General features: G+C 42.8%; 1 protein-coding gene across 10 annotated transcripts in view; it reads right to left on the reverse strand.

The window, feature by feature from the left end:
• Window positions 1-25,520, reverse strand: part of LOC122562395 (unconventional myosin-XVIIIb-like) — a 416,560-nt gene that overhangs the window by 13,639 nt on the left and 377,401 nt on the right. For all 10 annotated transcript variants that reach the window (XM_087999921.1, XM_087999916.1, XM_087999915.1 and 7 more), the window contains 2 exons: window positions 12,767-12,903; window positions 9,666-9,707 (listed from right to left, as the gene is read on the reverse strand). In XM_087999921.1, coding sequence (XP_087856047.1) covers window positions 9,666-9,707; window positions 12,767-12,903 — 179 coding nt within the window. The remainder of the gene's footprint in view (window positions 1-9,665; window positions 9,708-12,766; window positions 12,904-25,520) is intronic.

The following is a 25,520-nucleotide window of genomic DNA, read 5'->3' on the forward strand; positions in this document are numbered from 1 at the left end:
ATTGACTGCTGAACGTTGAGGTACTCAAGGAAGAAGTAAATTGAACACCAAGCAGCTGAAACCACCCAGGCAGACATTTAAAATGCCCAAAGAGGACTTCCCACTCAGCCTCTGTTCACATTCCCCTCCCCGCACCAGAGCTAAGTTAGGTTTCCCCTTGGTTTCACTCATCTGCCATTTTGGACAGGTTATGTTCTGCCATTTTCATCACCCTTCAGCATGATGCCACCAGTAAACTGGAATGGACAAAGTTAAAAATCACACAACACCAAGTTATAGTGCCACAGGTTTATTTGGAAGCACTAGCTTTCGGAGTGCTGTTCCTTTATCAGGTGGTTGTGGTTGTGATATACTGCTCTGAAATGTGATATTGTGCTTCCAAATAAACCTGTTGGCCTATAACCTGGGGTTGTGTGATTTTTAACTAGGAAACACGCCTTCCCCTGCCAGCATTCTAAAGGTGCTGCTCCCACTCCACAGTCACCCCCATGTCACACCGATGCTGCAATGTAGAGCTGAGGTTAAAATCAGACCAGCCGTGATCTTATCAAACGGCGCAGCAGACCCAAAGGCCGAGTGGTCGATTTTTATTCCTTGTTCATTGGTTCATATGCACCAAAAGCAGCTCCCTTGCCTATGACACCTTTCCATGCGAACACTGCAGATGAAGCAGCTGCCCTGTAACCTCCTCTCCTCATGCCCTTTAACCTCCTCCCCTCACTGCCCTTTAACCTCCTCCCTTCACTGCCCTTTAACCTCCTCCCCTCACTGTCTTTTAACCTTCTCTCCTCACTGCCCTTTAACCTCCTCCCCTCACTGCCCAAAGCTCCACACACACTCCTTCCAGGTGAAACAGTCATTCCCTTGTACTGCCTATAGTTTAATAAACTGCGTTCCCAGTTCACAATGTGGTCTGCTCCTGCTTGTGGAGACCAAATAGGTGACCTCTCTGCTGAACACTTCCTTTATTTTTTATTCTTTCAGAGAGTCACAGAGATGTACAGCATGGAAACAAACCCTTCAGTCCAACTCCTTCATGCCAACCAGATATCCCAACCTAATCTAGTCGCATTTGCCAGCACTTGCGCATATTCCTTTAAACCCTTCCATCCAGATGCCTTTTAAATCCTGTAATTGTACCAACCTCCACCACTTCATCTGGCAGTTCATTCCATACACGTACCACCCTCTGTGTGAAAAAGCTGATCCTTAGGTCGCATTTCTATTTTTCCCCTCTCACCCTAAACCTATGCCCTCTAGTTGACTCCCCCACCCCAGGGAAAAGACCTTGTCTATTTATCCTATCCATGCCCCTCATGATCTTATAAAACTCTATGAGGTCACCCCTCAGCATCCGACGCTCCAGGGAAAACAGCCCAAGTCTATTCATCCTCTCCCTCCAACCCTGGCAACATCCTTGAAGATCTTTTCTGAATTCTTTCATGTTTCACTACATCCTTTCAATAGGAAGGAGATCAGAATTGCACGCAATATTCCAATAGTGGCCTAACCAATGTCCTGTACAGCTGCAACATGACCTCCCAACTCCTATACTCAATACTCTGACCAATAAAGGAAAGCATACCAAACACCTTCTTCACTATCCTATCTACCTGCGACTCCACTTTCAAGGAGCTATGAACCTGCCCCAAGGTCTCTTTGTTCAGCAACACTCCCTAGGACCTTACTATTAAGTGTATAATTCCTGCTAAGATTTGCTTTCCCAAAATGCAGCATCTCGCATTTATCTGAATTAAACTCCATCTGCCACTCCATAGCCTATTAGCCCATCTAATCAAGATTCCATTGTAATCTTAAGTAACCTTCTTTGCTGTCCACTATCCCTCCAATTTTGGTGTCATCTTCAAACTTCCTAACTATACCTCCTATGTTCACATCCAAATCATTTCTATAAATGACGAAAAGTAGAGGACCCAGCACCGATCCTTGTGGCACTCCAGTGGTCACAGGCCTCCAGTCTGAAAAACAACCCTCCACCACCACCCTCTGTCTTCTACCTTTGAGCCAGTTGTGTATCCAAATGGCTAGTTCCCCCTGTATTCCGTGAGATCTAACCTTGCTAATCAGTCTCCCATGGGGAACCTTGATGTACAATTTACTGAAGTCCAATTAGATCATGTCCATTGCTCTGTCCTCATCAATCCTCTTTGTTACTTCTTCAAAAACCTCAATCAAGTTCATGAGACATGATTTCCCTTGCACACAGCCATGTTGACTATCCCTAATCAGTCCTTGCCTTTCCAAATACATGTACATCTGTCCCTCATTCAATGGGATGTGGACACCACTGGCTGGGCCAGAATTTGTTTCCCACCTCTTGTTTCCCTTGAGAAGGTGGTGGTGAGCTGCCCTCTTGAACTACTGCAGTTCACGTCTGTAGGTAGACCCACAATAGAGTTAGGGAGAGAATTCCAGGACATTAACCCAGCAACAGAGATGGAACGGTGATATATTTCCAAGTCAGGATGGTGAGTGACTTTGAGGGAAACTTGCAGGTGATGGTGTTCCCGGATACTTGCTGCCCTTGTCCTTCTTTGATGTGAGTGTTTGGAAGATGTGATCTAAGGATCTTTAATGAAATTTTGCAATGAATCTGTAGATATTAGGGACAGCTTCTACTGAGCATCTGTGGCAGAAGGCGCAGATGTTTGTGGATGTGTGCTGATCAAGTGGGTTGCTTTGTCCTGGGTGGTGTTGGAGCTGCACCCATCCAGGCAAGTGGGGAGTATTCCGTCACACTCCTGACTTACGCCTCATGAATGATGGACAGACACTGGGGAGTCAGGAGGTGAATTACTCACCATATATTGCTAGCCTCTGACCTGCTCTTGTAGTCCACAAGCAGGACCTATTTTTCCTGTTGTTTGTCATTTCAATTTGCCATCTTATTCTCACTCTGACCTTGGCCAGCACAGTGTTCACTTGAAACTCAACACCAAGCTGAGGAAAGGGCCCTCGTCTTTCAATTCGGAACTGTCGATTCTTCTGAACTCACCAATATTTGACCATAATCTCTGCCTCCATTTTGTTTAAATGTCTTTGCTGACTTGATTTTATCTTGGTTCTTTACTTGCATTTGGTTAGCTGCCTTGCCACCATTCACACCTCATCTGGGCACATCTCTTTTGTCTTCACTGTACCCATATTATTAAGCTGCAGAGGGTTCAGAAGAGATTTACCAGGATGTTGCTGGGTATGGAAGGTTTAAGCTGTAAAGAAAGACTGAATAGGCTGGGACTGTTTTCACTGGAGGGTAGGGGGTTGAGGGGCGATCTTATAGAAGTTCATAAAATAATGGGGGGGTATAGATAGGGTTAATGGAATTGTCTTTTAACTAGGATAGGGGATTTCAAAACCAGGAGACACATCTTTAAGGAGAGAGGAGAGAGATTTTAAATAGACATAAGGGGGGAATATTTTATACAGAGGGTGGCTCATGTATGGAATGAACTTGCTAAGGAAGTGGTAGATGTGGGTTTACAATGATTAAAAGACATTTGAATAACTACATGAATAGGAAAGGTTTGGAGGGATATAGGCCAGGAGCAGGCAGATGAGACTAGTTTCATTTAGGATTATAGATAAAAACAAGGGCTGCAGATGCTGGAAACCAGAGTCTAGATTAGAGTGGTGCTGGAAAAGCACAGCAGTTCAGGCAGCATCCGAGGAGCAGGAAAATCTACGTTTCGAGCAAAAGCCCTTCATCAGGAATAGAGTGATAATTTAGGATTATGTTTGGCATGGACTGGTTGCACTGAAGGGTCTGTGTCTGTGTTGTATGACTCGGTGGCAATGACTATGATTCCCATTTTGGGTTTTGCACCATGAAACCTATAATCTCTTCTGCTGCCCACCCTATCAGAGATCGTGTTTTTCTTCCCTGCTCTTCACTTACTCGACACTTTCTGCTTTTTTATGCAACTTGAAACATTGATTCTGTTTCTCTTCATGCGCCCTTTTAGACCTGCTGAGCATTTTCAGCATTTTCTGCTTTAATTCCCATCATATTTTGTTCTTCCAAGCAGATGCAGTTCCCATCGTGGGGGCCAGGCTCTTATCTTAGTCTCTGACCAGCGCAGGGAAATTATTTTACATTCCTCACCTTCCAGAGTACTACCTTATTCAAAATGCTACTCTGTACATCCTGGCCAGTGGTCTACCATCTTTCAATCTTACTTTGTTCAGAAGAAAATACTTGGCCTTGGTTAACTGTGAGCATTTTTGATGAACAATTGTGTCATGTAAGTGCCAAGCAATGACCATGTCAAAGAAGAGAGAAACTAACCATCTCACCTTGATGTTCAATGCCATTGGTGGATCCACAATACTATTTTCCTGAGGTTTACCATTAACCCAAAACTGAACTGTACCTGCCACATAAATATTATGGCTTCCACAGCAGGTCAGAGGCTAGATTTCTGTGTCATGTAACTTAACGTTAGTGTCTCCAAAGCCTATTCTCAAACACATACAAGGCACAAGTCAATAATGCATCATAACATTCTCCACCTGCCTGGATGGGTACAGTTCCATCAACAATGAAGAGGTTTGCATCATCTAGGACAAAGCAGCCTGTTTGATTGGCACCGCATCCACCTTTTACAAGATTAATTCCCTTCACCACTGACATGCAGTAGCAGCAGTGTGTATCATCTCTCAGTTACACTGCAGTAACTCACCAAGGCTTGTGACCTCTACCATCTCGAAGGACAAGAGCAGCAGATGCATGAGAACAATACCCCCCTCCAAGTTTCCCTCCAAATCATATACCTATCCTGACTTGGAAATATATTGCTGTTCATTCAATATCACTGGGTCATAATTCTGGAACAGCCTTCTTAACACCACATGGATGACCCGACACTCCAAAGACCACAGTGATTCAAGAAGGCCTTATAGAAGTCTATAAAATCAGGTAGGGCATGGATAGGGTAAATAGGCAAGGTCCTTTCCCTGGGGTGGGGGAGTCCAGAACTAGAGGGCATAAGTTTAGGATGAGAGGGGAAAGATATAAAAGGGACCTAAAGGGCAACTTTTCCATGCAGAGGGTGGTATGTGTATGGAATGAGCTGCCAGAGGAAGTGGTAGAGGCTGATACAGTTACATTTAAAAGGCATTTGGATGGGTATATGAATTGGAAGGGTTTGGAGGGATATGGGCTAAGTGCTGGCAAAAGGGACTTGGTTAGGTTACGATATCTGGTTGGCATGGACGAGTTGGACCAAAGGGTATGGCTCTGCGCTGTACATCTCTATGACTCTTACGCAGCACGGCACCACCTTCTCTATTATGGACCGACAATAAAGTGAGGCCCAGTCGGTAACACACCCATCCCATGAATCAATTTAAAAAAACATAAGGGTTAGGGCTGTGAATGTGTGGAATTCTTCACCCCAGAAGACTGTTGAGGCTGGTTCATTAAGTATATTCAAGGCTGCGATGGACAGATTTTGAGTCCGTAAGGGAAAAGCAAGAAAGCGAAGTGGAGGATAATCAGATCAGTCATGATTTCACTGAGTAGCAAAGCAGACTCGATGGGCTGAATGGTCTATTTCTGCTTCAACTTCTTACGGCAATCCATATTCAGGGGTGCAAGTTCCACATACAATATGCAGACTTCCCTAATGTTCGACTTAAAAATAAACACCAACTTATGTGCATTTGGAAACAGCAGCATGCCTGCCTTTTAAGTCATGAATTTCAATTATTTTTAAGATTGGGTTGTTGAAACTGAACAGCTTCACCCTGTCAGTGAGACTCAGCTGAATAAAGGATTAAAAAAGATGAAAATCGTTTTGCCAGAATTTTCACTGTGACTCCTAAACACGTCAATTGACAGAATGACCTTTCTGCACCCTTTCTGCAAAAACAAGACAATTTTATGTCAGAGCATTAGTGTTTGAGCAATTTGGAAGCACATTCAGAAGGCGACATGATTATCTTGAATGTAGTGAAACTAATTGCCTGGAGTGCAATGCTCACAAATCACCAAGTCTGCTGCGTTCCCCAGCACTATGGCCTTCCTGCCTTTCCTGAAGGACATGCCTTTGAGTGTGCTATAAATCCAGGGACAAAGCTCTCCTCGTGAGTGAACCTTGATGGGAAGTGTCCACAAATTATTGGAATGCAGGAACATGATGAAGGGATGTGGCATTCAATCACTTGTGTACTTTTAAAAAGGAACATACAGATATTTATCCTTCACTGACAGAGAGGTCATGATCTCAGTTGCCCTGATTTATGTCTACTAGCCCTGGGCAGAGCAGGGAAAGAGGCCGGAACGTTCCTTTCTAATTGAATACAAAAGCAAATGGTGCATCTCTCCACTAAGCCAATTTTACATTACATTACAGTGTGGAAACAGGCCTTTCAGCCCAACAAGTCCACACCGACCCGCAACCCACCCATACCCCTACATTTACCCCTTACCTAACACTACGGGTAATTTAGCATGGCCAATTCACCTGACCTGCACATCTTTGGACTGTGGGAGGAAACCGGAGCACCCGGAGGAAACCCACGCAGACACGGGGAGAACGTGCAAACTCCACACAGTCAGTCGCCTGAGGCGGGAATTGAACCCGGGTCTCTGGCGCTGTGAGGCAGCAGTGCTAACCACTGTGACACTGTGCCGCCCACACCTTCATACACCATGAAGGTTCTGAAGACACTTCATGGTGTATGAAGAATCAGCCAGGTACTGTACCAATGGAGTGGACTCACAGGCAGGACTTGATAGAGGTGACAGGATTTATTCCCTAAACAACAGTGCAGCTCAAAAGGACCATCTTTTAGGCAAGAAATTTGAACAGGTAATCCACACTGACACTAATCCACACCTCGCGACTTATGTTGTCGCGAGGTGTCATCTTTCAGAGGATATGAGGAAAGAGCCAGTGATCGGACCTAAAAGGTTTGGTCTACAGAAGAGTCAGCAGTGACTGGCTGGGCCAAATGGCCTGCTTTGATGCTGCTTTGCTCTAAGGGGAGTGACAGGGTCTGAATTCCATGCTCAGGAACATCCACAATAAAATGGAACACTGTCCATGGCTGCACCAAAGCAGCAAGCAGAGACAGACTCTCACATGACTGAATTCAGCAAGTAAGAAAATTTTCCACTACAAATCCTGCCCATGGCTCATTAAACTGTTTTAATTCCATTGGAAGGGAATCCTTATACCACTGAGGCCAATACATTAAACAAAAAGGAAGAAACGTTTAGACATTTACCAAATTGCATGCAAATACAATTTGAAAACTGGACATGCAGTTACTAAAACATAAATATCACTGAACATCTGCGTAAAATTACCATTGCAAAAATCAAATGAACAGTCAGCAGTTTAAACAATACTCAACTTAGATAGAGGTAAAGTCAAAATTGCAAAACCTTCCGTTGTTGTTTTGCATGAGCAGTTTAGTGATGTATGTGAGATAATCATTTGCAGCTTGACTATTATGAGTATGTCTGTTGATTGACAGTGTGACAGGAGTGATAGACTTGTGTTCTCAAACTCTACACCAAACAGAGTAGTTAACAGGATAATAGTCATATCAAATCATCAACATCTAGAGTGAACAATCAATTAGGGAATAATTAACAAGACATGCAAACATCGGGAGATCATCGGTGCTCCACTTCAAATGAGTTGGAACATAAGCTCAAACATACAGTGTATCATCCTCCCTACCTTTTGCTCTCATCATAACCTCTCCCATCTGTTTTATTAATTCCACTATGGTCTTCTCTTGCCATTACTAAGTTGCAAGCCTTCAATTTCACATGCTATTTATTGTCCCTGTTAGGAAATCAAGAGGGTCAAACAATATCCTGTTCTTGTTCTTGTTGTATAAAACAGTTGGCCTGAAAGGGTTAACTTGGACATTTTGGAAGAGGTCCGCCCACTGCTAAATAGATGACTGTCTCTGGAAGGAGCTATTAGTTCTAACTCATCGATTATAAATTAGCTCTATGTTCTACAATCTATAGCCATGTAGCACAGGCCTAGTTACTAACTTTTAGGAAATAACAATACCCAGTGTTAATATAGTTAACCAGTTTTAAGCTAATGTAACCTGATATTTAATAAACTGCTTACTGGTACGTAATTACAAGTGTATCCTCCCTCAACTTATTTGTGATTCATCCCACAGCACTCAATGCTTGTTAGGTATGTAGATTAATATTACAGGGAGTGATGGTGGCAACTACCCAGAGAAGGTACTTTTTATAACCAGTTGTAGACATCTTTTCAACAGTTCGCTCCTTGTGATCTAATACAGTATTTTGCAGACACTGGTGAAATGTAGATTTCCTGTTAGTTCATATCTGTAGTCTCACATTTGCCAGCTTTCTGCTCGACAACAGTCTTCCCCAAACATTTTCACTATAAACTGTATCTTGATGTTGATGTATCAGCCCAGGGAGCAAACTAAGAGCACGTTGAGGGGACTGTGTATGGGGCAGTGGGAGGACAGTGGATAGGGCAGTGTGGGACTGTGGGAGCGATGGATGTTTTGAGTCTGATGGAGGAGATCAAAAGTGTTTCATCTTCAGGGGATTTTTAAATGAACAATCGCTGCAGTGGCTTTTCTGAAGCAGGAGGAAATGAGACCACACCCACCATGAAAAGAAAATGTGAAGTTAAAGATTGTCTTAAGATACTACCCGTTGTGCCAAAGAGCTGTTGGAACTTGGTCAGAGCTCATAATCCCAACGTCACTTCTTCTGACCCCACTGTCCCATAGCTTGAGAATTCTGACTGTAAAAAACTTTTGAAAACTACAATTAGACACAGTCTACAATATTTACAAAGCATCTAGTTGAGCACTTAGTAGGTAGTAGGCCAAGTGCTGGTAAACGGGATTAGTGTAGTCTGCTGTTTGTTGATGGGAATAAACATGGAAGGTCAAAGGGCCTGTTTCTATTCTGTATGACTGTGACTCTAAATGTGAAGTACTGGGCACTTTTACAAATCATGGAATAAATGCTGCCTCAGTCCATATATAATCACAAGATCCCAATTAATATTTGTTCTCTGAAGATAATTGGATGTAAAATACAACTAATTTCAGCTTGACTTCCACAAGGGAGCCAAGCAGAATCCCTCTTCCTGGTTCAGATGACAAAGTCATGACTAACTTTTAGTTATGAACTCCATAACAGTATCCCTTACTCTCCCCTAGTCTTCTCAATCTCTTACAGTTTACAAAGTATAAAAGGTCTAGGCTTAATATCACTAATGTCTAGCCTATTTTGTTTCAACCTGGCATCAGAACTTTGTCTAAAATTTCTGATAACTTGAGCAACCCAGCAAAATTGAAGGCTATATTAATTGAAATTCAAATTAAGTATCATATGTACATATGGGCTTTTCCAAAGGTGATTGCAACATTGCCTCAAAATGTGTTAATTTTGTTAAGAGCTTGATGATAACTGTGTTTAGAAATGTTGGGTTCATGTTCCTCTGTTTTCCTTTCTCTCTTTCTCTCTCTGTCTTACCTGTGGTCTGATTGTTGCACCATTTTCTTTCAGGGATAAAGGGAATAGTTTGACATGCTGTTGGACATTACACTGTGAGGGACAACTGTACAGTTTATTTCATGCTGCAAACACAAACAGGTAACAGGGAACTTATTCTTACATATCCGTCCTTTCCAAATCTGCTCCCGGATTAATCACCACACTAGGAAAGAACAGAATTTGTCACAATTTACCGCCACCATCGATCATCCTCCAATTCACAGCACTACCCATTAAATTAATTTATCATCATCATTCTCTTCAATTCTCATTCTCAGAGTCTCTCAGGGTAGTATTGCAAGGTCATTGCTTTAATTGCTGCAGGTTAGTGCAAAGGGCAACAATTATACATAATGAAGGGGAAAAATCCTAATTTAATCAACCATTTTAGCTGTAACATTAACCAACTGACCGCAGAGAAAATAATTACACTGTCTCGATTCAACTCTAGATCCTAATGCTAGATTGATGGTCAGAATAAGTTTAATTTTTTCCCCTGCACCCACTTGGGTAAAATACCAACTATTTGGTTGTAAATTTGGTACGTAATCTCTGCCATATCAAACCAGTTATAATTTATGAGCAGCTGGCAATACTGTAGTCTGCCCAAATCACTACAATTTAGCTATAATGTCACAGGTCACACAACACCAGGTTATAGTCCAACAGGTTTATTTGAAATTACAAGTTTTTGGCACACTGCCCATCCGATCATCTTCATCTGATGAAGGACCGACACTCTGAAAGCTTGTGATTTCAAATAAACCTGTTGGACGATAATCTGGTGTCATGTGACTTCTAACCTTGTCCACCCCAGTCCAACACCAGCACCTCCACATGGTAAAGCTATATTGGTAAAGATATGTTCAATAAAAGGTCAAAGATCATAGAACAGTACAGCATAATACAGGCTCTTCAGCCCATGTTGTTGTACTGAGCATTTATCTTAATCTAAGATCAGCCTAATTTACACACTCCTCAATTTACTGCTGTCCATGTGCTTGTCCATCAGTCGATTAGATGTCCCTCATGTCTCTGAGTCTACTATCACCCCTGGCAGCGCACCCACTACGCTCTGTGTACATACCTCTGACATATCCCCTAAACCTTTCTCCAATCAACTTATAATTATGACTCCTCATGATAGCCATTTCTGCCCTGGGAAAAAGTCTCTAGCTATATATTCTATCTATGTCTCTCATTACCTTGTATACCTGTATCAAGTCACATTTCTTCCTTCTTCTCTCCAGTGTGAAAAGCCCTAGCTCATTAAATCTCTCTTCATAAGACAAGCCCTCCAATCCTGGCAGCATCCTGGTAAATCTCCTCTGCACTCTCTCTCTAAAGTGTCTACATCCTTCCTGTAATGAGGCGACCAGAACTAGGCACAATATTCCAAATGTGGTCTAACCAGAGTTTTATTGAGCTACAGCAAAAGCTCTTAAACTCAATCCCCCGTTAATGAAAACCAAAACACCATACGAGTTCTTAACAACCCGATCAACTTGAGTGGCAACTCGGATCTATGTCTGTGAACCCCAAGATCCCGCTGTTCCTCCACACTACCAAGAATCCTGTCTTTAACCCTGTACTCAGCATTCACATTCAACCTTCCAAAATGAATCACTTTGCATTTATCCAGGTTTAACTCCATCTGCCACTCCTCAGCCCAGTTCTGTATCCTGTCAATGTCTTATACTTTGCAACAGCCCACAACACTATCTACAACACCATCAACCATTCTGTCATCGGCAAACTTACGAACCCACCCTTCCATTTCTTCATTCACGTCATTTATAAAAACTACAAAGAGCAGAGACCCAAGAACAGATCCCTGCAGAACACCACTGATCACCGACCTCCAGGCGGAATACTTTCCATCTACTACCACTCGCTGTCTGTCAGCCAATGCTGTATCCAGACAGACAAATTTCCCTGTATCCCATACCTCCTAACTTTCTGAATGAGCCTACCATGAAGAAGCTTATCAAATGCCTTACTGAAATCCTTATACACAACATACACTGCTTGACTTTTGTCAACTTTCTCTTCACATCCTCAAAGAATTCAATAATAAGGCCTACCCCTCACAAAGCCATGCTGACTCTCTTTAATCAAACTATGCTTTTCCAAATAGTCATAAATCCTATCTCTCAAAATCCTTTCCAGTACCTTGCTTACCACAGATATAAGACTGACTGGTCTGTAATTCCCAGGGATTTCTGTATTCCCTTTCTTGAACACAGGAACAACATTTGTCTCCCTCCAATCAGCCGAAACTATTCCTGTGGAGAGTGAGGATGGAAAGATCATTGCCAGAGGTGCAGCAGTCTCATTCCTTGCTTCCTGTAGCAACCTTGGATATACCTGGTCCGGACCTGGGGACCAATCTTGATGCTTCCCAGAATTTCCAGCACATCCACTTCCTTAATATCAATCTGTTCGGGCCTATTAACCTGGTCCACAGTCTTTTCACTATCAACAAGGTCCCTCTCTCTAGTGAATACTGAAGAAAAAAATTCATTTAGGGCCTCCCCTACCTCTTCAGACTCCAGGCACAAGTTCCCTCTGCTATCGCTGATCGGTCCTACCCTTTCTCTGATCAATCTCTTATTCCATGTTGCATACTTTGGGCTAGATTCCTACTGTATTGGCTGTTTTCAGTGTCTCAACCAGCATACTGATACTTTACGGCATGGTGGCTCAGTGCTTAGCACAGCTACCTCACAGCACTAGGGACCCTTGTTTGATTCCAACCTTGAGCGACTGTCTGCATGGAGTTTGTGCATTCTCCCCGTGTCTGTGCGGGTTTGCTCTGGTTTCCTCCCACAGTCCAAAGATGTGCAGGTCAGGTGAATTAGCTAAGCTGAATTGCCCAGAGTGTTAGGGATGTGTCCGTTAGGTGCATTAGTCAGGGGTAAATGTAGGGGTTGGTGTGGACTTGTTGAGCCAAATGGCCTGTTTCCACACTGTAGGGATTCTATGAAAAAAACACAGTATGGGAATATGAAATTCTAGGATTTATAGAGTTATTTTAAATGCATTCCCTACCATGATATTCCTGAAAACCTTGACATGTTTAGCTGAAAGATGATGATAATCTATTTGTTTTCCTTGGCTCCAGAAACTGAGCAGCCTTCACTACCAGATAGTCTATATTTCTACCCAAGTCTGTAGCCAAACACACCTTGTGGCAGTTTTGACTTAGTCTGGTTACATTACCTTTCTGCTTCATCATCACTTTCATCACTCGATTCCTCCTCCAAGACAGTCTGCAGGTCAGCAATTCGTTTTATTGACGTTTCGAGATCTGCTTGCAAGGCTTGTTTCATCGCCATCAGGCTCTCCACTTGAGATGTCTGTCAAGTTAAAAAGAGATGGAAACATGGAACAATCACAGGTGGCAGTTACATGAAGGATACACCATTGTCCAAGTTAATGCAGAATGTTCATCTTTGATACTTCTTCCAAACCCTGTTGACTTTCCCTCATGGAACTGTTTCACCCGGTCAACTACATCACGGTACCTCAGCTGGGTCACACCAGACTCAAATTCCCTTCAATTCAGTTTACAATAATTTGTACTCTCCATCACCAATTGTGACTCATTTCTTGATACAAACCTTGTGTTGCAAGGGTAACCCATGATTGCTATGCAGTGTATTTGTCTTAACACCAACATGGAGTCAATGAAGAAACAGGAGCTGGCGAATAAGGTCAGGGGTGTTAGAAAATTTGAATTGGTGATGTTTTCATCATGGTTTTTGCCATCACTTTGGAACCAATAACTTGCTATGTCTTAAAAGGTGAATGACAGGATTTTGGGCTTTGGGTTGGGACTCCATCATCAGGGTCAATTGCGAGAACAATGCCACACCGTGTCAAGGAGAAGTCACCCAGACGTCGTTCTCCCCGAGTTGGCTGCATTGATTGTCCAGTTTGGAGGAGTGGTCAGATGGTAAAGGCCAAAGGAACAATCAGAGGTTCTGCAACTCAACCAAGGTATCATCATCATATTGCAAACAGCGTCAACCTGTCTTTAAAAGTAAGAGGAGAGAAACTTTTCAAATTTCTTGCATTGAAAGATGAGATCAGAATCCACCCGAGGGGGATCTGAGTTCCCAAGGAGGGTATTGGCTGTAGCTGAGACCAGGCAGGTGGAGAGACCCAAAGGTCTGTCTGGAGAGTTGGCCTCACAGTTTGCCTCCAGAAGGTTGACTGAGAGTTTGACAACTCCAGAGTCCACAGGCCGACTTGAATTTTCCAGATAGTAGCCTTTGACAATTGGTCCAGGGTGTTGGCGTTGCTATAGCACCATTGAACATTCAAGGTTTGTGAGAAGATTTGTAGCTCGGGTGCTCGTTGTTGTGGTTCTCTTCGCCGAGCTGGGAATTTGTGTTGCAGCCGTTTCGTCCCCTGTCTAGGTGACATCCTCAGTGCTTGGGAGCCTCCTGTGAAGCAATTCTGTGATCTTTCCTCCGGCATTTGTAGTGGTTTGAATCTGCCGCTTCCGGTTGTCAGTTCCAGCTGTCCGCTGCAGTGGTCGGTATATTGGGTCCAGGTCGATGTGCTTATTGATTGAATCTGTGGATGAGTGCCATGCCTCTAGGAATTCCCTGGCTGTTCTCTTTTTGGCTTGTCCTATAATGAATTCAACTGGGACAACACTACTGACAGCTGGAACTGACAACCGGAAGCGGCAGATTCAAACCACTACAAATGCCGGAGGAAACATCACAGAAGTGCTTCACAGGAGGCTCCCAAGCACTGAGGATGTCACCTAGACAGGGGATGAAACGTCTGCAACACAAATTCCCAGCTCGGCGAGCAGAACCACAACCATTGAACATGCCAGCTGTAGAGAAGTGCAAATTCCTGGCCCCATCATGAGGCAAATAATTCTGCTCTAAATTGTTGTTTATGGAGGAGGGGCACTTTCTGAGTGCCATAAGAAGGAAATGAACAAATTTCCATAGCTGTGTAGGGAGGGGGTGATGGCAGAGTGGTAGTATGAGCAGACTATTGATCTGGAGACCCAGTTAATGATATGGGGACCCAGGTTTAAATCCTTGAAATGGTGGAATATGAATTTGATTGTTTTAAAAGAATCTCAAATTAAGAGTCTAACTGTTTTAGCTATTGTCAGTTGTTGGGGAGAAAACTCATCTGGTTCACTAATGTTCTTTCAGGAAGGAACAAAGAACAAAGAACATTATAGCACAGGAACAGGCCCTTCGGCCCTCCAAGCCTGCACTGATCATCTATCTAAACCTGCCACCTATTTCCTAAGAATTTGTATCCTTTGTTCCCTGCCCATTCATGTCTCTGTCCAGGTCCACCTTAAATGATGCTAGCGTTCCCGCTCCTACCATTTCCGCTGGCAACGGGTTCCAGGCACCCACCACCCTCTGTGTGAAGAATTTTCCACACATATCTCCCTTAAATCTTTCCCCTCTCACTTTGAACTCGTAACCCCTAATAATTGAGTCTTCCACTCTGGGAAAAGGCTTCTTGCTATCCACCCTGTCTATACCTCTCATGATTTTGTCGGCCTCAATCAGGTCCTCCCTCAACCTCCTCCTTTCCAATGAAAATAATCCTAAGTTACTCGCCCTCTCCTCATAGCTAGCACCCTCCATGCCAGGCAACATCCTGGTGATCCTCCACTGCACCATATCTAAAGCAGCCACATCCTTTTGGTAATGTGGCAACCAGAACTGTTCGCAGTAATCCAAATGTGGCCGAACCAGAGTCGTAAATAACTGTAACATGACCCGCCAACTCTTGTACTCAATACCCTGTCCGAAGAAGGAAAGCATGCCGTATGCCTTCTTGACCACTCAACTGACCTGCGTTGACACCTTCAGGGAACAATGGACCTGAACACCTAGATCTCTTTGTACATCAATTTTCCCCAGGACTTTTCCATTTACTGTATGGTTTGCTTTTGAATTGAATCTTCCAAAATGTACCACCCCACATTTGTTTGGATTAAACTGAAATTTGTCATCCTTACCCAGTCTGGCCTACATGTGACTCCATAGCTAATGCAATGTGGACTCTTACCTGACTCAATGAGCAATAAATACTGGTTTCACAGCAATGCCCTCATCTCATCAATGTTTGTTTTTTAAAATTAGCATTTTCTGGGGAGCACATTCAGTCTTTGGCAGATGGCTGCATGATTGGTGAAATCAGAAGTCACCCCATAAATATATCTCTCAGTCTTTCTGTCTGTTAACTTCACTGGAGAGGAATGATAGGTGAGGTGTATGTCATGAATGTGAGGTAACATTGTTATATATTTTGGAAAGAAACTTAATGTGTCTTTAAAATAGATACAAGAAGTCTATCCTTGTGGATTCAACTGGTGTTAGAATTAGACGACACTTGCCTCAAGAAGAATTGCAAGAGATCTTTTGATCTCAACAAATGTTTCAAAAGGTAAACAAAAACACATTGGTAATGGCTTCCTCAGAGATAGGAGTAACTCTTCCTTACTCACTGGAGATCAGACAGAGTGATCAAGGTAATAGCTGAGAGACTGAAATAGTTAACGACTTTGATTAAAAGACAGCAGATGTGCCTGTGCTCCAGGTCTGGTCTGCCTATATACATCACCTAGTGACATGATTTGATAGTTTTGAATATAAATCATTTATAAGTTTTGAAGTATGCAGAAGTCTGGCTGCAAGCAAACACTGTGTGCAGGTATTTCGAGCACATCTGCATAAACCCCAACAGGGAGACAGTGGGTTATCCGGGGATGTGTCACCAGGCTACCAAGAGCAACCAAGCTGTAAGAGCAAAACAAAAAAAACTATCACTCATTCCACTTTCGGGAACAGCCTTTAACTATTCAACTACAAAACCTTACCATTGCTTAAGTTGATTGCAACCTTTCACTTCAGAAAACGCACTTTCAAGCAAGTCAGACCAGCAATGATATTAAAAGCTGATCTCAATTTCATTTTCATATATAGCTTTTGCCCTGACTTACTTTCAATTTTTGCAGTGTATTCTGGCTAATAGCTTTGTCACTTTTTCTATTACCTTCGGCGGCAGTTATGTAACAAACCTTATCTAACCTTTTATCTTGTTCAAAGCGAAAGGCAGTGCTGCTGGTTATCTGTAATTTGAAACACTTGATCCTTAAAAAGCAGGTAGCATGTGTTTAGTTCACAGACTGCTCTGTGGACACACCTGGTAAGTGAGCATGACATACGCAACCAGCAGCTGATCCAGTGTTGGCTCTTTCACTGGATTGTTCAAAGTCAAAACAACCTCCACTGTCTTTCTGAAACAAACCCAGGGTCAAAGAGAATGGCGCACAGATACAGAGCATGGCTCTTCCTGCACTGCCTTGCTTTATGGTTCAGTCTCAACTGTTAATCCATTTAATACCCATCCATTAATCCAATATAAATTCTTCTGTTTCCCACACCAAGCCTCCCTTTTGTGTCTCTCTGCGTATGTTACTGTGGAGATTGTCGAAACACATTGTGTTTCGGGCGAAAGCAGCAGGAGCACAGAGCCTTTCAGATTATCTGTTTTAAACTGGAATCTAATATATACCTACAACTAAAACGACAGGAGTTACCATCCAACTGGCACATTATATAACAAACCCCAGGCAAACATATGATGATTTTTTGGTCCATTTTTGCCTATTCGATTTGGCAGTGGGTTTCACACATGCTACACAGGTGTAACATACAAAATGAGGTTGGTTTTGAGTAATATAGAACTGCAGTGATATGTCTAGTCTGTGCAAGGCTTAGTATGAAGCATTTTCTATTAAATCTTAATAACGTTTAATCAACTCCCTTTGTGTCAGTGGTATTTGCTGTTTGAAAATGAATCCAAGCTTGACTCACTGATAACAATACTTAGAGTTTATAATTAGCTCGATGAGACATCTGATAATGGGCTGGTTCTTGACAATTGTTAGTCTTTGTAATTCGAGAGACTGCAGTACAATGCTTGAATATTGATTCCTGTCTCTTATGTAAATCACTGGTTAGGTCCCAGCTGGAGTATTGTGCCTAATTGTGGGCAGAGTTTAGGAAGGGTGTCAAGGCCTTGAAGACGGGACAGGGGAGGTTTCCAAAAATGGAACGATCAGGACTTGAGTTATCTGGAGAGATTGACAAAATTATGATTATTCTATTTACAGTAGTAAACATCATAGGGAGACTTATTAAGGACATGCAAATCACGCAAGGTGTCAATACATTAAGGAGAACCTGATTCCACTGGCTGAAGGAGCGATATCAGAGCTTTGAAGTGTTTCTCAAAAGAGCCAGAGATGGGGAAAATTTGTATTTAGATATCCCTACAGTGTGGAAACAGGCCATTTGGTACAACAAGTCCACACCGACCCTCCAAAGGGCATCCCACCCAGACCCATTCCCCTATCCTATTACTCTGCATTTCCCCTGACTAATGCACCTAACCTACACATCCTTGAACACTATGGGCAATTTAGCATGGCCAATTCACCAAACCTGCACATCTTTGGACTGTGGGAGGAAACAGGAGGACCCAGAGGAAACCCACACAGACACAGGGAGAATGTGCAAACTCCACACAGATGGTCACCAAGGCAGGAATCGAACCCCTGTCCCTAGTGCTGTGAGGCAGCAGTGCTAACCACTGATCCACCTTGCCACTCCTGAAACAGTCATGGAAACAGATTCAATTGTAATTTTCAAATGAGAATTGGATAAATACTTAAAAAGGGTAAAATTCCAGGGCTAGGAAGACAGTACAACAGTCAGTGAATATTTGCATAGCTCTGTCTGAGAGCTGGTAAAGCCACAATGAGCTGAATGACCTCCTTCTGTGCAGTACAATTCTATGACTCATAGAACAGGAGAAGAAAAGAACTAGAATTGAACAACACATTTTATTTGGATGTTTTATAAGTACAAATGAGTTGAAAAGGCAAATAAGCCTTAGCAACAAAGAGATCCGATGCTGGTGAGACCAAGCACCAAAAGGAAATCAATCTAACTTATTGATCAAGAATTCACATCAGGAATTCAGAAGAAATTTCTTTACCCAGAGAGTGGTGAGAATTGAGAATGTATCTGTGGGGTTTGGGGGCAGGTGTGGAATGGCAGGAGGGAGTAACAGGGAATGGGGAGATGTGGGGGGGGGGGGCGCGGGAGAGTTGATCAGGTGAATAATAATAATGTATTTGAGAGGAGACAGTTTTTACTCACTTGTTGAATGTGGGTGTTGCTGACTGCCCCAGCATTTACTGCCCACCCCTAGTTGCCCTTAAGAAGGTGGTGGGTGAACTGCTACAGGCCTTTTGATGTATCTGCTGTTCTTATCCCTTTAGATGGAATTGCTTGTGAATTTGGAAGGTGCTGTCCTGGGGTCAAGGAGGAATTAGAGGGTTCTGCTGATAGAGTTTGATAACAAAGATCAGTGGAGGTTCAAGAGGAGCATCAACACTGACATGGGCTGAATGGCTTATTTCTGTGGCAAATTCTGAGAATTTCTTTTATGTATAGACATCAGAGAACAGATTCCGAGTTGTTTGCTTGCAGCTGAGTAGGAGAGTAGTTATTGTCATTTTGCACAACTGGCCATTTTCCCTTTAAAATAATCAGATGAACAACAAAGGAAAGCGAGCAGGGATTATTTTGAAGAAACATAAAAGCCCAGTGAAGGATCTGTCAGCCAGTTTTTGAACAAGATAAGCAGTGATCGAGAAAGCACAGTGGAAGTTGGGAGTGCTGAGATTAATGACTGTACCCAATAATGTTTGAATAAGAGAGCTAAACTAACATTTATAGGTACAACCTTTAACCTGACATGTCTATGTTTTGCACATTGTAACCAGTTCTCCCAGACTACTGGACTTCACGGCAAACTCTGACATTTTCTCAGAATGTCACTGATCAAGGAATCTATCTTTCCCCTGAGGTTTGAATAGGAAATCCATTGCCCAATGCAATGGTACAAGATGTTTACGCATATGGGTGCAACCAGAGCTGGGAGCTAGCAACAAAATATAGTCATTAATGCGTCCTACAGGAAATTCAGGAGAAATGGCTTTATTCAAAGTTTGGTTCAAATGTTGAGGGAAATAGAAGATGCTTTGATGGGAAATTGAACAAACATATGGGACGAGTGGTTAGTACTGCTGACTCACAGCACCGGGACCCAGGTTCAATTCTCCCCTCAGGTGACTCTCTGTGTGAAGTTTGCACATTCTCCCTGTGTCTGCATGGATGTCCTCCGAATGCTATGGTTTCTTCCCATGATCCAAAGATATGCAGGTTAGGTGGATTAGCTATGTTAAATTACCTATAGTGTCCAGGAATGTGCAGGTTAGGTGGATTAGCCATGCTAAATTACCCATAGTGTCCAGGAATGGGCAGGTTAGGTGGATTAACCATGCTAAATTACCCATAGTGTCCAGGGATGTGCAGGGTAGGTGGACTAGCTATGTTAAATTACCCATAGTGTCCAAGGATGTGCAGGGTATGTGGATTAGCCATGTTAAACTATCCATAGTGTCCAGGAATGTGCAGTTTAGATGGATTAGCCATGCTAAATTACCCATAGTGTCCAGCGATGTGCAGGGTATGTGGATTAGCCATGTTAAACTATCCATAGTGTCCAGGGATGTGCAGGGTAGGTGGACTACTATGTTAAATTACCCATAGTGTCCAGGGATGTGCAGGGTATGTGGATTAGCCATGTTAAACTATCCATAGTGTCCAGGGATGTGCAGGGTAGGTGGACTAGCTATGTTAAATTACCCATAGTGTCCAGGGATGTGCAGGGTATGTGGATTAGCCATGTTAAACTATCCATAGTGTCCAGGAATGTGCAGTTTAGATGGATTAGCCATGCTAAATTACCCATAGTGTCCAGCGATGTGCAGGGTATGTGGATTAGCCATGTTAAACTATCCATAGTGTCCAGGGATGTGCAGGGTAGATGGATTAGCTATGTTAAATTACCTATAGTGTCCAGGGATATGCAGTTTAGATGGATTAGCCATGCTAAATTACCCATAGTGTCCAGCGATGTGCAGGGTAGGGTGGATTAGCCATGGAGACTGCAGGATACACAGATAGAGTAGAGGGGTGGGGCTGAGTGGGATGCTCTTTGGAGGGTTGATATGGATTTGATGGGCTGAATGGCCTTTGCCACACTGTAGGGATTCTGTGATTCCTGAGGTATGGAAGGAGCTGAGATGGTTATGTAAAGAACAGTGATAATAAACACAGGATGAATTGAACAAGCCAAACAGACTGCTTCCACGCTGTCAATTCAGTCATTCTATAACATATTGACTGCTCCATTACTGAGTCTTAAGGTTAGAATCACAAGGCCCCTCAGCAAGACCCTTTACAAAGCTTGCAAGCATTTGACCACACACTGAATTTATCTGTACCGAGCAGACATTTCCTTTGTCTTTACTCATACCAAATCCATTTTACTAAAGCTGTGTTTGGTGCTTGATCGCCCACCTTCATAGCTTCTTATACAAGCTATCTCTTTGATAGTGAGGAGAGATGGTGTGGTCAGAGTGATATGAAGAGGTCTGGGGAGATGGCTGAAGGCTTTGTTACTGGGAAGGCCAGGCCCTGTGCTTCTGGAAGGTTCTGCTGGAATTAGCCACAGAACATCTTTTAACTTTTCTCAGTCGTTACCCCAACCTAATCGCCAACCTACTCACAGGCAGTCTGTTTCGGGGCACAAAACCAGCTGGGGGAGTGAACAATGGGTAAGTCGGAGATTGTGTGAGGGGCAGTTGGGGAGGGTATTAGCAATCATAAGGAGGGGTATTGGGTGGGAGACATTAGAGAACCAATTTGCACACTGGTGGGTAGTTTGAAAGATCAGCTTGTTGAGTCTGGAGAAATACTCTTGTTCCTCTTGGCCCACAAGAATTGTGGGTAAAGGCATTCACCTCATGCACTTTCTCATCACCTTTAACCTGTTGGGATTCCCAAGAATCTCAGCCAGTTTGGGTTAAAATGAAGGGATACGGTGTCTACCGAAACTTTTATTGGCTGATCTGCCAACTGAAAGTGAATTGGCTTCCAATGTGATCCACGCTTGTTAAATGCAGAAGTTTCAGGGTGTGGGCGGAGGGCAGCATGAGGCAAGTCGGGATTAGGTTTGAGATATACTTGTGTTTGTTCATTTGATTTTCCACCTGCTCCCAGTCCTTCCTGTTCCTGAAGGCCAAACCCTAACCCCTCAACACATACACACAATCTCACAACTCACCCTAACAAAGTATGTTTGAAACAAATTGCCACCTTAGGAAGCTCACTCCAGGTAATGACAATCAGTGCATCCCATCAGAGACATTATAGAAGGCACACAATTTAAAAAACTATATTCGCTCTTTCACACTTTTCTGTGTAAACACTGACTAATGATTCATTGAGTTGCCAAACTATATCTCAAAGGGTAATGAAGGAGACACAGTGGGAGGGAACACAGCAGGAGTCTAGGAAAATCATCAACTTCACAGTCTCTAAATATATTGTGCAGCTCTGAGAAACCTCTCCAAGAAATGTATTAATAATAGTGTAACATGTGAAAAATAAATAGACACACAGGGATCAGCTTTTCCAATGTGAATGGAGAGGATATGTGACTTATGACAGTGAGTAATGGCAGTTCCCTCCCATGTGTAGAAAAAAAATTGTATATTTGTTCCAGTTATATTTTATCCTTCCTCCCTCCACCTCCTCAGCTTAGTCAATGCTATAATAGAAACCAGGTGGGGCCAATGCTGCAGGATTACAGGACATCTGCAAAGATAAGCAGATATTGAATCGATTGGTAACTGTAACACACATAGGTATACTTTTTATTCAATCACAAGATGTCAGCATGTAGGCCACCATTTATTACTCAGAAAGCAATTGAGGGTCAAACACATTGCTGTGTGTCTGGAGTCACAGGTAGGCCAGACCAGATAAGGATGTCCCGAAAGGACATTGGTGAACAAGTTGGGTTTTTCCTGACTTGGAAAATAGAACATTACAGCGCAGTACAGGCCCTTTGGCCCTCGATGTTGCGCCGACCTGTGGAACTAATCTGAAGCCCACACTACTCCATTTCCATCCATATGTTTATCCAAGTCCATTTAAATGCCCTTAAAGTTGGCAAGTCTACTACTATTGCAGGCACGGCAGTCCACGCCCTTACTACTCTCTGAGTAAAGAAACTACCTCTGACATCTGTCCTATATCTTTCACCACCACCGCCCGCCCCCCCCCCAAATTAAAGCCATGTCCCTTCATGCTAGCCATCATCATCTGAAGAAAAAGGCTCTCAATGTTCACCCTATCTAACCCTCTGATTATCTTAATGTCTCAATTAAGTCACCTCTCAACCTTCTTCTCTCTAATGAAAACAGCCTCAAGTACCTCAGCTTTTCCTCATAAGACCTTCTCTCCATACCAGGCAACATCCTAGTAAATCTCCTCTGCACCCTTTCCAAAGCTTCCACATTCTTCCTATAATGCAGTGATCGGAACTGTACTCAATACTCCCAGTGCAGCTGCACTAGAGTTTTGTACAGCTGCAACATGACCTCATGGTTCCAAAACTCAATCCCTCCATTAATAAAAATTAACACACTGTATGCCTTCTTAACAACTCTATCAAACTTGGGTGGCAACTTTTAGGGATCTATGTATATGGACATAGAGATCTCTCTGCTCATCCACACTACCAAGAATCGTACCATTAGCCCAGTACTCTGTATTCATGTTGCTCCTTCCAAATTGAATCACCACACACTTTTCCACATTAAAATCCATTTGCCACATCTCAGCCCAGCTCTGCAGCTTATCTATGTCCCTCTGTAACCTGCAACATCCTTGCACTATCCACAACTCCACCGACCTTAGTGTCATTTGCAAGTTTACTAACCCATCCTTCTACACCCTCATCCAGGTTGTTTATAAAAATGACAAACAGCAGTGGCCCCAAAACAGATCCTTGCAGTACACCACTAGTTACTGAACTCCAGGATGAACATTTTCTATCAACAGCCACCTTCTGTCTTCTTACAGCTAGCCAATTTCTGATCCAAACTATCAAAATACCCTCAATACCATGCCTCTGTATTTTGTGGATTAGCCTATAGTGGGGAACCTTATCAGATGCCTTACTGAAATCCATATACACCACATCAACCGCTTTACCCTCATCCACTTATTTGGTCACCTTCTCAAAGAACTCAATAAGGTTTGTGAGGCAATGGCTGATTAACAATTGATAATGGATTATGATCATTAGACCCTTAATTCCAGATTTTCATTGAATTCAAATTCCACCGTCTGTCATGGTGGGATTTGAACCCGGGTCCTCAGAATCTTACCTGGGTTTCTGGATTAACATGTTCTAACAATAATAGCCCTAGACCATTACATGTGTGTTCCCAGATGTTCAAATAACATCATAACTCTAGGCTAGACTTTACCTTAATTGACAATGTAGACCTCTTAACCAAATTCTGGGCAAATTTCTGACAATCTCTGGCTTCTCCTATGCAGAATCCGTCAATGATACTGGGCAGAGTTGGTATCAATGGGAACTTATGAATATTCGAGATTCGGGCAAGTGCAGCTCCAAATCTTTGGGAGAGGAGCTTCTTCCCATGTAGTAAAAACTCTGTGACTGAAAATATGGAAACCAATACTATATACAATATTCCAGACCTGGCCTCGTCAGTAATCTATGTAACTGAAGCATAACCTCCCTCCTTTTGCTTTCCATTCTCCTCACAATAAACTATAGCATTCTATGAGCTTTCCTATTTACTTGCTGTACCAGCATACCATCATTCTGCATTTTGTGCACATGGACACTCAGATCTCCCTGCCTCTCAGAGCTCTGCAAACTCTTCCCATTTTGATAAAATGCTTCTTATTCATTCTTCCAGTCAATCTCACATTTTCTTGCCATTATACTCCACTTATCAGATCTTCACTGACTCATTTAATCTACCTCTATATTTTTGTAGCTGCTTTATGTCCTCATTTCAAATTATTTTCCTACCTTTCATTGTGGCTTCAGCAAATTTAGCAACCACACTTTTGGTCCTTTCATCCAATGCATTTGTATAAACTGAATAAAGTTGACAGCCAAGCATTGATCTCGACTTGTTAACCAGAAATGACCTACTCTCTGTTTCCTGATAGCTCGCTGATTTTTACTATATGCTAATATCTTAACCTCTACAATGTGCGCTCTCATTTTCCACAATAATCTTTGGGAAAAAAATACAACGGGAAATGTTTCTGATGGCACTCATAAGGTAGAGTTCCACAAGCACCATCAGCCCCAAGTCCTATCATTGTACAAAGCACCTCCTCAGTGAGCTGAGAGATTGGCTGCTACACGCTTTCCCAACAATAATTCTCATTGACATTTGTACTCTCATATACACCAGATGAAGAAAATATTTACAAGAATGGCTCCAGGCACAAATTAATTTCAGTTAGAATCATAGAGTCAGAGAGATGTACAGCATGGAAAAAGACCCTTTGGTCCAACTTGTCCGTGCTGACCAGATATCCTAATCTAATAGAGTTCCATTTGCCAGCACTTAGCCCATATCCCTCTAAACCCTTCCTATTCATATACCCATCCAGATGCCTTTTAAATGCAGTAACTGTACCAGCCTCCAACACTACCTCTGGCAGCTCATTCCATACACATACCACCCTCTGCATGAAAATGTTGTTCCTTAAGTCTCTTTTATATCTTTCCCCTCTCACCTTAAACCTTTGCCCTGTAGCTCTGGACTCCCCCAACCCAGGGAAAAGACCTTGTCTATTTACCCTATCCATGCCTCTCATGATTTTACAAAGCTCAATGAGGTCACCCTTCAGCCTCTGATGCTTCAGGAAAAGCAGGCCCAACCGATTCAGCCTCTCCCTATAGCTCAAACCCTCCAACCCTGGCAACATCCTTG

This window comes from Chiloscyllium plagiosum, unplaced genomic scaffold (assembly GCF_037043375.1).
Source record: "Chiloscyllium plagiosum isolate Xiang-an unplaced genomic scaffold, Cpla_swu_hap1 HiC_scaffold_24, whole genome shotgun sequence".
In the NCBI taxonomy this organism is placed as follows: Eukaryota; Metazoa; Chordata; class Chondrichthyes; order Orectolobiformes; family Hemiscylliidae; genus Chiloscyllium; species Chiloscyllium plagiosum.